A 14,403-nucleotide genomic window follows, 5' to 3' on the forward strand; every position below is an offset into this window, starting at 1 on the left:
AAGACTGAAGTACTTTTCTTCCCCCCTAACACTACCTCCCCACCCCCCCCCCCTTCATCTACTTTCCCCCTTCCAATCTCGCCCCACGCCCGCAATCTTGGCCTCCACCTTGACTCCTCTTTCCTTTTCAAACCATATCTCCCTAACCTCTCGAGCCTGTCGGCACCACCTGTTCCACATCCGCAAGATCCTCTCCTCCCTCACCTTCCACGCTTCTAAACTCCTAATTTCCTCCCTTATTTTCTCCTGCCTTTTCTACTGCTCCTCTCTTCTTTTTGGTCTCCCTGCCTCTCACCTGACTCCCCTAAAATCCATCTACCACTCCTCCATCCGTACTCTGTCTTCTTGGTCCTCGTGACTCTATCTCTACCTCGCTCTCTCAACTCGGCTGGCTTCCCTTCCTCTCACAACTGAAATTTCAATTCCTCTGTCTTGTCTACAAATCTCTCCATGACTTTGCCCCCCCCCCCCATCTCTCTTCCCTCCTCTCATTTTACCATCCCTCCCATTCTCTCTGGTCCACTGATCGCTACCTTCTCACTGTACCCCCTGCTCCTTGCGCCGCCTTACGCTTCCGCTCCTTCCAACTCTTGGCCCCCCTCCGCTGGAACTCCCTAACTCTCTCCATCCGCTCCTCCTCCACCTACTCATCCTTCCGCTCCTCCCTGAAATCCCTTCTTCTTCCCTTCTTCTCCACTCCCCTCTCTGACTCTCTCCTCACCCCCCTCTCCCCACCTCTAACCCTACCCCCCACTCACCCCCCTCCTCCCCCCTCTTCCCACTGACCTCACTGGACACTGCTACCTAGAGGTGCAAGAGGCCACCTGGGATACTCCCCCCCCCCCCCCCCCCCCATCCCCCTTTCTCCAACCCTGCTAGCATCGAACCTGATTCTTATACCCTCAACCTTCCCCCTCCTCCCCTCTCCCTCCTCCTCCCCTCCCTTTGAGTAAATTGTTCCATATACTGTACTTCTGGTTTTTCACGTTTGTATATAAGCTTCTTTAAATTTTGTATCTTGTTGTTACTCTGTAAAGCGCTTTGGCGTAAAGCGCTAAATAAATTCAATAAACATAAACCTAAACATACCTCGACGACTGGCTCGTCAGGGCTACATCTCTGCAAGCGGTTCACTTCTCCCATGCCCTTATGAACACACTGCACGATATGGGCTTCTCGCTCAAGCTGCAGGCCACGCAGACTCGGACCTTCTTGGGCCTCATCTGGGACACATGCTCTGAGAAGGTATTTCCGTCGGAGGACAAGATCTCTGCCATCAAGAGGGCCACCACGCACTTCCTCAGCAGAGAAGTGACCTCAGCCTGGTGGTACCAGCATTTCCTGGGTCTCTTGGCAGCAGTCCTACTTGCCGTCCCCCACACGAGACTCAGGATGAGGAGGATACAGCTGCACTTCGCTGTATCATGGAACCAGGAGCGGGGCTCTCAATCCGAGTTGATCAACGTTCCTCCATCTCTCCACCCGGACCTCACATGGTGGTCCAGGGACTGCAACCTACGGACGGGTAAGCCCTTCCAGCCTTACATCCCACAGGTCACCATCACCACGGACTCCTCGCTTGAGGGCTGTGGAGCCACCCTGGACAATCTCTCGATCCACGGCACCTGGACACGCCAGGAGCAGGAGTACCACATCAATTGGTTGAAGCTGAAAGCCATCTGGCTAGCGCTCCGAGCATTCCTTCCACTTCTCAGGGGCAAGGTTGTCCTCATCCAGACAGACAACTCGACCAGCATGTTCTATGTCAACAAGCTGGGAGACACCAGATCCCATCCACTGTGCAGACTGGCAATCAGCATATGGGAGTGGGTCCTGGAAAACGACATCTACCTCACGGCAGTCCACCTTCTGGGGGAAACCAACCTGGAGGCGGACAGGCTCAACAAGTTCGGGAGCAGACGCCTGAGTGGCAGCTAATCGGCCTTGTTATTCAGGAGATCTTCAACAGATGGAATCTCCCCCAGGTGTATCACTTTGCCACTTGGCACAACAAGAAGGGCCCTCAGTTCGCCTCCTGGCAGGGACAGGGCCCCTGCTCCCTGGGCGACGCATTTCGGTTTCAGTGGAACGGCATGACAGCTTACGCCTTCCCACCAACTCCGCTGATTCACAGAGTGATTTGCAAGATCAAGGAGTCTCGCCAGCTCAGCATCATTCTAATAGCTCCATGGTGGCTGGCCAGGCCATGGTTCTCGGAGCTGCTCAGCCTCTTCGAGATACCACTGATTCACCTCCCGATGGGCCCAGCGAATCTTCTGTCTCAGCAGGGGGGCAGAGTCATCCACCCCGCACCACAGGAACTAGCCTTCAGTGTGGTTCCTGAGCAAGTAATGCTAAGGCACCTCAGCCTCTACCAGGCTAATCTGGAGACCATACAGGGTGCAAGGAGCAAGACTACCAGGGCCAAGTATAAAAGTAAATGAACCAGGTTCTGCCTCTGGGCAGACTCCAAGGAAATCAACCCCCTGGCATGTACTTTGGACAACGTGCTCTCATTCTTGACAGACCTCGCCCACTCCGGAGTGAAGGTTGACACCTGCCGCACTTACCTCGCAGCCATCGGGGCCTACAGGAACTCAGAGGAGGGGGGGTCTTTGCCTCCTTCAATCCGATTGTCAAACACTTGATGGGGCTCGCAAGGCTCTACCCGCCCATCAAGAGGCCACACCCCGTGTGGGACCTGAACATAGTCTTGGGCGCCTTGGTGCACAAACCATTTGAGCCAATGGTGTCCGCGGACATCGAGCTGGTCACCATTAGGACGGCCTTAGTACTCGGCCTCATCAGTTCGTCCGGATTCCGATGGGCCTAGGACCCCCCTCACTGCAGGAGCAGTGCTGCCTCCACGCCAGGCGAGGCTAGGGTTGTTTTACCTTGGCAGGACCGCCATACCCCACCTTTCACATCTGGTGCCACGATCAGATTCGAAATCTGCTTTACTACCCACAATTCGAGGGCAGCTGCATTGTCAGTGCTCCGTGCAGCACCGTGCTTCGGTTGCTGCATTAAGGATGATTATTTGTATTGGCCGCCATTAGCCTCCTCGAGGCTACAACCAACTCCAAGATGGCCGCCTGCCTACATTCGCCGGATCACACAGCCCACTTCAGTGTGAACCTGGCCTGATTGGCTCCCTGCCTGCTCTTCAGCCAATCCCGTAGCCGGCAGGTGTCAAGCTGGCACACCCACTAAGGCCACACACCAAGGCTTCCTGTCTGGAGCCTGTCCGGAGGCATCCAGGGCCTGGCCCATGGACCCTGGCCTCATCTCGGTAAGCTCACCGTCTCTTTCCCAGTCACAACCTTGCCATAAATCCCACATGCGCTGCACTTCGCGATGGCTCTTGTGCATCATAGACTTTGGTCCTCCGCCCCATATTGTTGCCTTTCTTGCTGTAATGCAACATTGCATAGCAGTGCATCCACCTAGGAACGCTTATGTGTATTTGTAATACATGCTCAGCTCAGCACATCTGTCTATGGATGGCTATCTTGTACTATATGAGCACAATTCGAATCTGCCTGCCCTGTACTAGCCAACTTGATTTGGCCATAGTTATACGTTTTACAGTCTATTATTTTGTACTATATGAGCACGACTCGAATCTGCCTGTTTGGTTTCTGCCCACTGTCATGCTTTGCACTTCTGCTATTTTGTACTACCTGAGAAAAATTCGAATCTGCTCACCCTGCAGCACTAGCTAACCAGCTGCACCCATTATACTGCCTCTCTGAGTTGACCACTGCGCCTCACTTTTGAATGTGCCTACTTGCTAGCCATTGTGCCTTAGTCTGCTGACCACTGTGCCTGCCCATTGTACCTTATTCTGATTTTAACTACTTGCCTTCCTGCCTATCCCAACCTAGTCGGCTCCCGCCCCACCTCAAACTACTCTATTACCATCTAGTCAACCTCACCCAACTACATCCAGGTCTCACACTGACCACCCATGGCAAACTTCTACTTAGCCACTCTCACCTTAACAGCTACACTTGCCTTGCTCTACCACAACACCACCACCCGTCACAAACCCCGTCCACAATCACCGCCAACCCAACATCCCTCGTACACCTCGATAATGGTTTTTTTTTCGAGGCCCAACATATTGACCAGCCGAACGGCGCCCTCCGCCCCATAGATTGGATCCGCCGATTTGCTGCTCCGTCGCTCCTTGGAACCCATGCACATTGAAAGACAGAAATCTGATCAAGGGCGCCCTCATCAATGCCCGCTCCCTGGTCGCCGAAGCGCTAGATATCGCAGACTTCATCTCTGCCAAAAACCTGCACTTCCTGGCTATCGCTGCACCAAGCAGCAGGCCCAGCTCTATCCCTCGGCATCCCAGAAGGTTATTCAATACTAAGGAAAGACCGGGACATAGGTAAAGGAGGAGTAGCCGCCTTCATCGCCAAAACATCCCTTGGCCTTAGACTAACTCCACCGCCCAGCTTCTGGTCTGCAGAACTTCTGTCAGCCAAGCTCCAACTCTCTGCTACACAAACCGTACTATTACACCTCCTCTACAGACCTCCAGACCCCATCACCACATTTGAGGAAGAGATATCTGACCTCTTGACCACCAACACCAAAACAGGATCTCAAATTATCCTACTTGGCGACCACAACCTCGATCTCGGCGACCCAAACGATGCCAATGCGCTCTGCCTGGAAAGTACCATCTCCCAAATAGGGTTCAAGCTCAGAATCACAGACCCTACCCACAACAAAGGCAGGACCCTGGACTGGCTAGCGGATCTCAACTGTTCTACGGCCATCACAAAAAACGAGCAAACTGCATGGGCTGACCACCATGCCATTTCCTTCTCCATCCAAGGGAAATCACAACCAAACACTCCAACCTCCATCATCCACCAAACCCTCACCAGAAATAACCGCAACATTACCTTACAAAACCTCTGCCCACTTATAGAGAATATCCTCACCCCCACAAACTACGTTAACCTAGATGCAGAGAAACTTGCTGAACTCTACAACAAAACGTTAGAATCAGCAGTACACACCATTGTTCCACTCAAACTCACCAAAGCCAAACCGGCAGCCCACATGAACAAATGGTTCACACCAGAACTAAAAACCCTGCGAAACTCCAAATGAGCCGCAGAAGCCACCTGGAGAAAAACGCCCAACCTATCCAACAAAACACAACTCTCGATAGCAGCCACCACCTACAAAACTGCCATCCTCAAAGCCAAAAAAGAGACATGTGACAACTGAATTGAGAGCGCCAAATCCAAAACAAAAGAGCTTTTCAATATTCTCAGGGAACTCGAATCACCCCCTACACTGGCAGAAACCTGCACTAAAGATGCAGACTGGTGTGAAAGGATTCAAAAAGCCCTAGCAGACAAAATCACCATGTTACAATCCAAAATCGAACAGAAAAAGCTTAGCCTATCCAAAAAAACAAACCATCCACCACTCCCAAAACACCCACTTGCCCCCCCTTCTCACCAGTATCCAGTAAAGAAGTAGAAAGCATCATTAAGGGCCTCAAACCCTCCAGATGCCAAGGGGACTCTTGCCCAGCTCCTATCATCCAGGAAGGCGCCAACATTCTGACCCCCTTCGTAACAGCCCTTATCAACGCATCCTTCAAATCAAGCTCAGTGCCAAGCAGCCTCAAGGAGGCCTGGGTCATGCCACCACTAAAAAAAACTAATCTAGACCCCAATAACCCAACCAACTACAGGCCAATCACCACCGTTCCCTACATCCTAAAGATCTTAGACAGAGTGGCCTACCTGCAAATACAGAAGCACCTGGAAGACAACAACCTCCTGGGTCTCAGACAATCTGGCTTCAGGACAAGGCACGGAACAGAGTCAGCCCTACTGGACCTAAAAATCCAGATGGACGAGGTAAAGGACAAGGGTAATCTAGCCATTCTCTTACTGGTAGATCTATCAGCAGCCTTCGACCTCGTCGACCATCAGATCCTCACGGAACATCTGACCTCAGCGGCCTTCTCTAACCAGGCGACTGCCTGGATCCAGTCCTTCCTAGCCAACCAAACCACCCGGGTCTTCTCCCCAGTGGCCTCAGCACTCCCTGTCGCCATCACCTGCGGCGTCCCTCAAGGCTCGTGCGTCTCGCCGACCCTATACAATATCTTCACTAAGCTATTGTTTGACCGCCTAGATAACCTGGGTGTCACATACACAGACTATGCTGACGATACCCAGGTTCTCATCACCCTATCCGGGTGCTACGATGAGGACTCCACCAGAATCCACAACCTATATTTGGAGATCCAAACCTGGATGGCAGAGCACGGTCTATGCCTCAAAGATGAGAAAACTGAGCTCCTTCTTGTTGGCTCCCAACCACGGCTAAACAAACTAGACCTCCGTTACGTATCCATCAACATAGATGGTAACCTAATCACAGTAGCCAAAGAAATTAAAACCCTTGGTGTTTATCTAGACTCTACTCTCGAGCTCAAAAGACAGGTGAATGCCACAGCCTCATCCACAGTTTATACAAATAAGCTTATCAACGCCTGCAAACCTTTCCTATCTCCGTCCAGCTTCATTACACTAGCCAGAGCGCTAGTGCTCTCAAAAATGGACTACTGCAATACCCTCTTTCTTGGCACGTCAGAACGCAACCTGAACAAACTACAGGTGCTTCAAAATAATGCCCTTCGAGCCGCCCTCAGCATCCCACGACATGCCCACAACTGCAGCATCAGCCAAGATGCTCACTGGCTCCGTGTACGAGACAGAATCCCTCTCGGATCCCTCGTCATCATCCATAAATGCCGCTCCAATGACACACCCAAATACCTGGCAGACAAGTTCCACAATCACACATCAACTAGACCAACTAGAACGCCATACTCACATTGCCTTTCCGTTCCCAGATTCTCCTAAAAAAAAAAAAAAAGCAGGTGGCGCCAGCTTCCCTGTTCTAGCTGCCAAACTATGGAACACTATGCCACTAAACCTTAGAGCAGAACCTTCCTTTTGGACTTCTAGAGCCAATACAAAAACATGGCTTTCCAACAAAAATTCTGCTTAATGTACTTCTCCGCATGACCTTGTCGACCATCTTGTAACCCGGTCTATTACACTTATTGTTGTTATTTCACAGTCTGTATTGTATATTTTTGCCATGCTGTAACTGTCTCTAAGTCTCCGGCGCCCGGTTACCCCAGGGTTCGGCTTGCGGTACAAATAAAGAAACTAAACTAAACCTCGGCTCGCAGAATCCAGGTACTGGTCGCCACAGAACCATATACTACCGTTCACAGCGATAAAATAGTCCTGCGGACACACCAAGCATTTCTGCCTAAGGTGTGATAAAATAGTCCTGCGGACACACCAAGCATTTCTGCCTAAGGTGTGATAAAATAGTCCTGCGGACACACCAAGAATTTCTGCCTAAGGTGCTGTCTGCTTTCCATTTGAATGAGGAAATAGTCCTTCCTAGGTTTTTTTGCTGATCCTAGGACGACGCACAGAGAGTTCTACACTGCCTAGATGTCTGGCGTGCCCTGAAATTCTACCTTGACAGGACCAAGGGCTTTCACAAGTCAGACGCCCTGTTTTTGTCACTTTTGGAGGTGGAAGACCAGGCTACCAAGCTTCCAAGTAGCATACGATGGGCAGCACAAGCCGCTTCCGGCAAACATGCATGCCCACGCAGTCAGGGCCAAGGCAATGGCTGTTGCATTCCAGCGCCATGTCCGTTGGCAAGTCATAAGCAGGGCAGCAACATGGGCCACACCCTCGGCTTTTTGCAAGCACTGCTGTTTGGATGCTGGATGCTGGCTCTAGATCTGATGCAGCTTTCGGACAGGTGGTTCTCATGAATCTATTTGCTTAAGGAGGGTCTCCTCTCCATCCTGGGGCTACATTCATTTATCGCCCATGCAGTATGGAGGAAAGGGGACGGGATGCAAGAGTAATTATAAGTTACTCACCATAGTGACTAACATACTCTTAGCCCTTAGTCCCCTTTCCTCCATACATCCCACCATTATCCCCCCTGATAATACTGGTTTCATTAGGCAATATTAAATCTATTGTCGATGCGTCTATGGCGACTGAGGTGTGGCTCCAGAGGGCAGAGTCAGGGCAGTGCATGCTCCCATGGCCGCACCCCCGCATGCCTCTAAAGTTAAAGTCTAAATTTAAAGGAGAAGGTTTTTTCCGTTGAAAAAGGTTCTGTCTCCTGTCCTTTGGAAGGGATGCCCATGCAGTATGTATGAAAGGGGACTAAGAGTACATGAGTGACTACGGTGAGTAACCTATAATTTCTCTAAGAAGAACATACTGATATTAATTGTTGAGATCCTCTTTACCTATACTGCTTATTATGGCCCTTTGAAAAAAAGCAAACCACAATTTGTGTACTGATGAATTTCAAACGTACTTCCATTGTTCAGATAAATACATCTCCCAAACTCAGCATAGCGATTGCTTTCGCACAGACTAAAAAAACAGGCTGGTTTTCTATATCCACAATGAAAGGGTATAGCAAAAATGTAAATGTAATTCTTTTGAATGCATATTGTTATTGTCCTTCTGATCCCCTCATTGGATTTAACTCTTTTCTTGGTCATGGAATAAACCCTAGAAGCCCTAATTGAAACAATTTATGCCACTAGGGTGATCTACACCTATTGCTATAGAGCAGATGCCTAGTTTATGACCTATATAATTGTTTGCAGGGACCCCATTAATACTGGTGAAAATGTGATTGATTGTCATGTGAGTTAAATCCTTAAAGCATGAAGGTTGTTCATCAAAATACTCTCAGGGATCCTGAATTTTATTTTTTTCTGTTTTTTTCACAAAGGCAATGCTTGTGAAGAACCTCACGTTTAAAGACCAACTAATCGCCCAGTTGCAAGGTAAGGTAGGATGTTTTAGATTTAAGAACACATTTGCAAACACTTTGTTTTGTCGCAATCTTGTTACTACCAGTAGCTCCATCGTTGGTGTTGCACACCCTCTTCACCCATCCCTTCTGGCCAACTAGTACCTGTAATGTGTTTTTGTATAAAGTCTGCGTTAAAGTATATGAATTGTTTTCTACCCCTTTTTGGACACACTATTTCATTTGTTCAGGTTGGCAAATAGAATCAATGTCCAGCATCTCAAATACTAGTAGATGATTAGTGTAGTATGTGTCCCTCATAATGTTCTAGTGATGCAAAGGACTCGAGCAATAAATATTTTCCCACGCGTTTTCTTCTTGCTGAGAACAAGCTGCTCATCACAACTTCCATGTTGCTTAATAGTTGATTTTGGGGTCAAGGGCCATGTTGAAGAACACATTGAACCTGGGGTTCAAACTGAGAAGAACAATCGTCATTTTTTTGGAAGGGCACTACAGGTCACATTTTTTGATTAAGATCAGATCTGCCTCACTTTGTTCCTTGTCGTCCCCTCAGAATCAAGAGGCCTTCGACCAGCAAACAAAGTCTGAATTGTTCAATCTCAGTGTAAAGTTGAATGAAGCAAAGTCGTGCATGACCTCAATCACATCGTTGTTCTAATGTTTAAGCAGTGCTGGGCACAGCATCTGGTCAGACCTATGTTCTCTATAATGCCTCTTGGCAATCCAAATCATTCCATGTGGAGAATACCTGTTCATGCTTGCCACTGACCTCTGTTGAAAGATCTATTTCTAGCCATAAAGGTTATCCATTCATTGCTACTGGTGGAAAGTTCCTCCCTCTCCACAACACCACTACAGTTTTTTACATTGAGAAACTGCTTTGTCTGCTGGCAGTAGAGCATTGGTTGTCAGATCTGCGTGAGAAGATTAATCTATCAGACACTCCTCTCACTGTATAGAACTTCAAAGTGGGCAGATTGACCAGGCTCAGCCAAGCAACCACTCCACACCATTGTTCCTGCTGCTCTCTTATGTCTGGAGTAGGCCAGCAATAGTTTTGCCTGCTTCCAAGTGCTGAGTGCAGTGCCGTCATTTCATGCAGGAATGCCTGTTGACCAAATCCCTCAACGTAGTGGAGGGTTATACCATTTCTCTGATGAATATTCCTTGATCTTTGACCCTCAGAACATCACACAAGTAATATAAAAAGACCACATTGAGTGCACGATTTATAAAATAACAAGTAGTTACAAAAATAGACAAAAGGCTAGTTTAGTTGCCAACAATATATTAAAAATAGTGCTGTCTTATGTTATGTTCTAAACTTTCCTTGAGCACACACTGTTGATGCTGGAGCAGTATCCTGGCACTGAAGAGGTTACTCATAGTAAAGGCATTTATTTGGAAAGAAGTATTATGTTTTTAGCTTTTTCTTGAGCTTTAGAGTGCTCTACTTGTCTTGGTGGGAGCGGGTAGGCTGTTCCATTACCTTGCCTCAGAGTAGGCCCAATTACCCAGTCTGGTTCTGTGGGTTCTTGGCACTGTTAAAAACCCTCTGCAAGAGGAGTGTAAAATCTGTGCTGGAGTTTAATGATGGAACTGATCCAAAAGAAACGGGGGTTCCAGATTTGTGGAAGGCTTGCTGTGTACCATACACAAATCTTTGAATTCCACCCACTGCCAATGGCGTGAGCGCAGGGCACGCTAAATGCCGTTGAATTTCCTTGGGTGTATCCGATGTCGAGCTGCTCCATTCTGGGTATTATGGTAAGACTGAACAATGGCATGCGACACTGACTGGTTGTGTTCAAACAAACTGTTTAATGTTACACTTGCAGTGAATAGGAATTTGATTAATGCCTATAGGTTCTAGGGGCAAAGCTGTACCCAAACAGGGGTTTATCCCATATTAATACTGGGGCATAGGAGAGCACAACAAAAAGTGAGTTTTTTTTCCAGTGGCTAACACCGTAAGCAGTTCAGTCTCAAATGATAACGTTCCTAACCAAATCTTATAAGTTCTCCTCTCTCCTTTAGATTCTAATCGGCTACCTAAAGTACCAAAGGAGATGGCCAGCAAAAGATCCCAACCCCTAACCTTGGCTCTTTTAGCTTCCTGTCTACTCTAAGATAACATCACAAAATGTTCTGGGAATTGGCCTAAAGCAAATGTTCCTAAACCTATTCTTCAAGATTCAGTCCCTATCAAAAACAACAAAACATATTAGAAAGACTGCAGGAGAGAAGCTTAGTGGAGGGACCAGCTTATGCCCCAAGGCTACCAGATGGATTTTAACTGCAAAGCCTGGAAGGAGGGAGGTTTCTTCTAGCTCTGTTCTAGGGGTGTTTCAAGGATTCCTTGCATGCTTACTCTCCTTACACCTTTGTAATGATCGTGTTGCTTGCTGACCATCCTCTATGCCCCTATTTTTTATACGGCTGTGAAGAGTCTTGCAATTCTCTTTCACCTAAACTCCTGTTACCTCCTTACTACCTCACCATGTGCTTGTATCTCCTTCTGTCATCACTCTGGTCCAACAGACATGTAGCATACATGGCGTGCCTTCCCTCTGTTATATTCCCAGACATTCACTTCTCTCCACCTGCTTCACTAATGTCTCTACCCCTCTTCTTCCTGATTTGTCTCTGTTCGAGAGATTTATAACTTTTGTGCTTTGTCCGCTCTCCTAGTGAGACCGCCAGCACTTTCTGCTAGACCTCTGGACCTTCTTCTTTAAATCCTGAATGAGTGGAGCCATTTTCCACTCATTCTGTCTTTTCTTCGTATTCGAGTGCCAACTTGGGGCCTCCCTTTTTTCACCCTTACTAGCGTGGTTGTTCTTTTTTAGCCCTTCTACCATTCTGGCAGGAAGCAGGGAAGGAAGTGTTTCACCCGCCTGTCCTTTGCCTGCCAGAGTGCCTGAATAGGAGCAGCTCCCACGGGGGGTCTGGCTGTCCTTATTGGACAGGCAAACGCCCCTTTCTGTAAAATGCTGAGAGAGATTGCAGAGCAGTGTGCTGGAACTGTATAAAAGGTGAGGTCTACTGGTGTGAAAAGCAAGTCGACCACTGGAAGCTGAAGTAACCGAAGAAGACTACCAGAGATGTTTGCAGACCCTTGCAACACAGTGAAGCGACCACCTCTGTCCTAACCCTGTTTTCTGTGCTACAGTGGAGCTCCGAAGAGGACAACTTCTTGTCTATGGCTGGTGGGAACAACCTGCCCCAAGACAAACCTTGAATTGAGTCATCTCTCGAGGTTCTAGGAGGTTCCAGAGGTGCAGAACCCCAATACTACGAGACCTGTTGCCCATTTCAAGTGCATCTTTGTGGAAAAGACGAAGATGTCCAAATCTTTGCTGAACCCGTAAGGACACTCCAGTGATCCGATCCAACTCGCCCAGACCCCGCTCATCGGAGTGTGGGACTGCAGGAAGCGAAGATTGACCTGGTGATCTGCGTCCTTTGTTGGTGCTGAAGAAAGGGCGCCAAAACTGCACATTGAACCAAGAAGTTGTTGAAAGTCGTGCCTCAGGTCCTCCCTCAAGACTGCTGCTTGAGAGATCCTGTCCATTATCCTGTCTTCAGCTCTCAGACCAAGTAACCCAGAGGTTGGGTCCAGAGCTGCAACATCACAGAGCATCCAGCACAAACCTTTTCATCAAACCTAAGGTACTGTGGGGGGGGAAAGGTATTGGTTACCTGATTCCAGAAAGTGGCTCCATAGCATTGGAGTACACGTAGAGGTGTCCAGGGCAAACCCCTCTGACTCAAGCCGCTACTTGTGTCCCTTCATCGAGTCCTTGATAGTCTCCATCGTTAGTTGTTAACTTGCTGCTTCTATAACACTAGAGACTTGAAGAAATCCACATGAACTCTTTGTATTCTGCTGCTTGTCAAGACTTTGAGCCCTCTCTGAACTGCCTTTAGCTAGGGTTGCATTTTTGGACTTAAGACTTGCTGTGTGAAGAAGCCCTCCCTAGAACCTTGAACCAGACTAGTGTTACACTAACTAACCATTTTCCTTCCTTTAAGTTACTTTGTGTTTGCAGAGTAAATGTCTTAACGTAAATCCTGCTAAGAACCACATGTGCGCTTAACTATCAATAATACAATATAATTATCTTTTCCCTTTCTAACGTTGCAACAAATGTAACCGCAAAAAACACAAAAATGAAAGTGTCCTTTGAAGTAAAATTTAAAGTATTCCAAAGTGTTCTAGTGTAAACGAGTAAGGTATTTAAAGTGATTCTGGTGTAAATATAATAAATATATAATTTTATATAAATGATAAGTGTTTCTTTGATGTCCATGTCTAACTAGGTTCAGTGTACTTACCTACAGCTCACATCTTCCTCTTAAGATAAGCCTGACTGCTCTGTCGCCACTCTACCAAGGTCCTGAGTTAGTACAGACTGATAGTAAGAGTTGGAGATCTACAAACCACTCGGATAGCTTACTAAAGTCTTACTATCAGTAGGACTTTAGGAAAACTCTCCTAAAAGTCTCTGCCTTCTCCTGTTGATGATTCTCTACTTCTTCCTCCCTCTCCTTCCTCTTGTGGATCTGTGGGCTAATCCGATTTCTGGGGCTGGTCCCATTTTGGATTTAATGTTAGCACCTGTGTACTGTCAGCCGCTGACCAGAGCTCTGTGTTTTCCTGCTTCATGAATCACTGCATGCGGGACTTGTGAACAAGAGCCTGGTAAGCTTCAGGTTGAATTCATTTTCCCTGTTTGGCTCTCTTCTGTGCAGCAGCTGATCAGGGCTCTCCCGGCTGCTGGGCACTTGGCCTGCATGTTTGATCCCATTAAAGGGACAGCGCCCGTTTGTGGTGCCCAGCGAAAAGCCCATGTCACGTGACAAACATAGGGTGGAAGAGCAAAAGATCTCCCCATATTGCCCCTGGATCCTGCACTGCATAGCGAGTGGCAGTACCCGGCACCCACAGTCACCCCATCTCTTGTCCTCTGAATCAGGCATGGAACTTCATTTGAGCAGTCTCTATTAAATTAAAGAAATAATACATCAATGATTTGGATGACTTGACCAGCTCATTAGAAAATAGTTAGACAAGGTTACCTTTAAATAACAATGCAGCTTTAGCAGCTGCACCAGCTCTTCATCCTGCTTCGTCCCACGCTTGCTGGTAGTTTGTGCATTGACAGTGGTCGCCTGATTTGTTTGCTTTTTCTGGTAGATATGATCCAATATGGCATTTATAACGCACATGTGTGTTTCTAGGCAAGACAAGACCAGGAGGGGTAAACAAAGGGAGGACAAAACAACCATCTTACTAGGCCTTGTGTCATTCAGATCACACGAGTGCGGGGGAAGACAGAAGGGAGAAGTGCCATGGGGGTGTGGGCAGAAGTGCAGGTAACTCAATAAGTGCAGCCAGCGAATTGCTCATGAGTGCAAAGAGAAGGGACTGTAGGGTTGCAGGTACAGACACTTGAGTGCTGGGGGAACCCGGAGGCTGTGCAAGGGCAGCTGGACATGCAGGAGCCTGGG

At 48.1% G+C, this 14,403-nt stretch overlaps 1 protein-coding gene across 2 annotated transcripts in view; it reads left to right on the forward strand.

Annotated features, from left to right (window-relative positions):
• The window catches only part of GOLM1 (golgi membrane protein 1), a 499,462-nt gene that overhangs the window by 294,012 nt on the left and 191,047 nt on the right, over window positions 1–14,403 (forward strand). For both annotated transcript variants that reach the window (XM_069625846.1, XM_069625847.1), the window contains one exon: window positions 8,845–8,899. In XM_069625846.1, the coding sequence (XP_069481947.1) occupies window positions 8,845–8,899 (55 nt within the window). The remainder of the gene's footprint in view (window positions 1–8,844; window positions 8,900–14,403) is intronic.

The sequence above is a fragment of the Ambystoma mexicanum genome, chromosome 6p (assembly GCF_040938575.1).
Source record: "Ambystoma mexicanum isolate Mex_15411 chromosome 6p, UKY_AmexF1_1, whole genome shotgun sequence".
NCBI lineage: Eukaryota > Metazoa > Chordata > Amphibia > Caudata > Ambystomatidae > Ambystoma > Ambystoma mexicanum.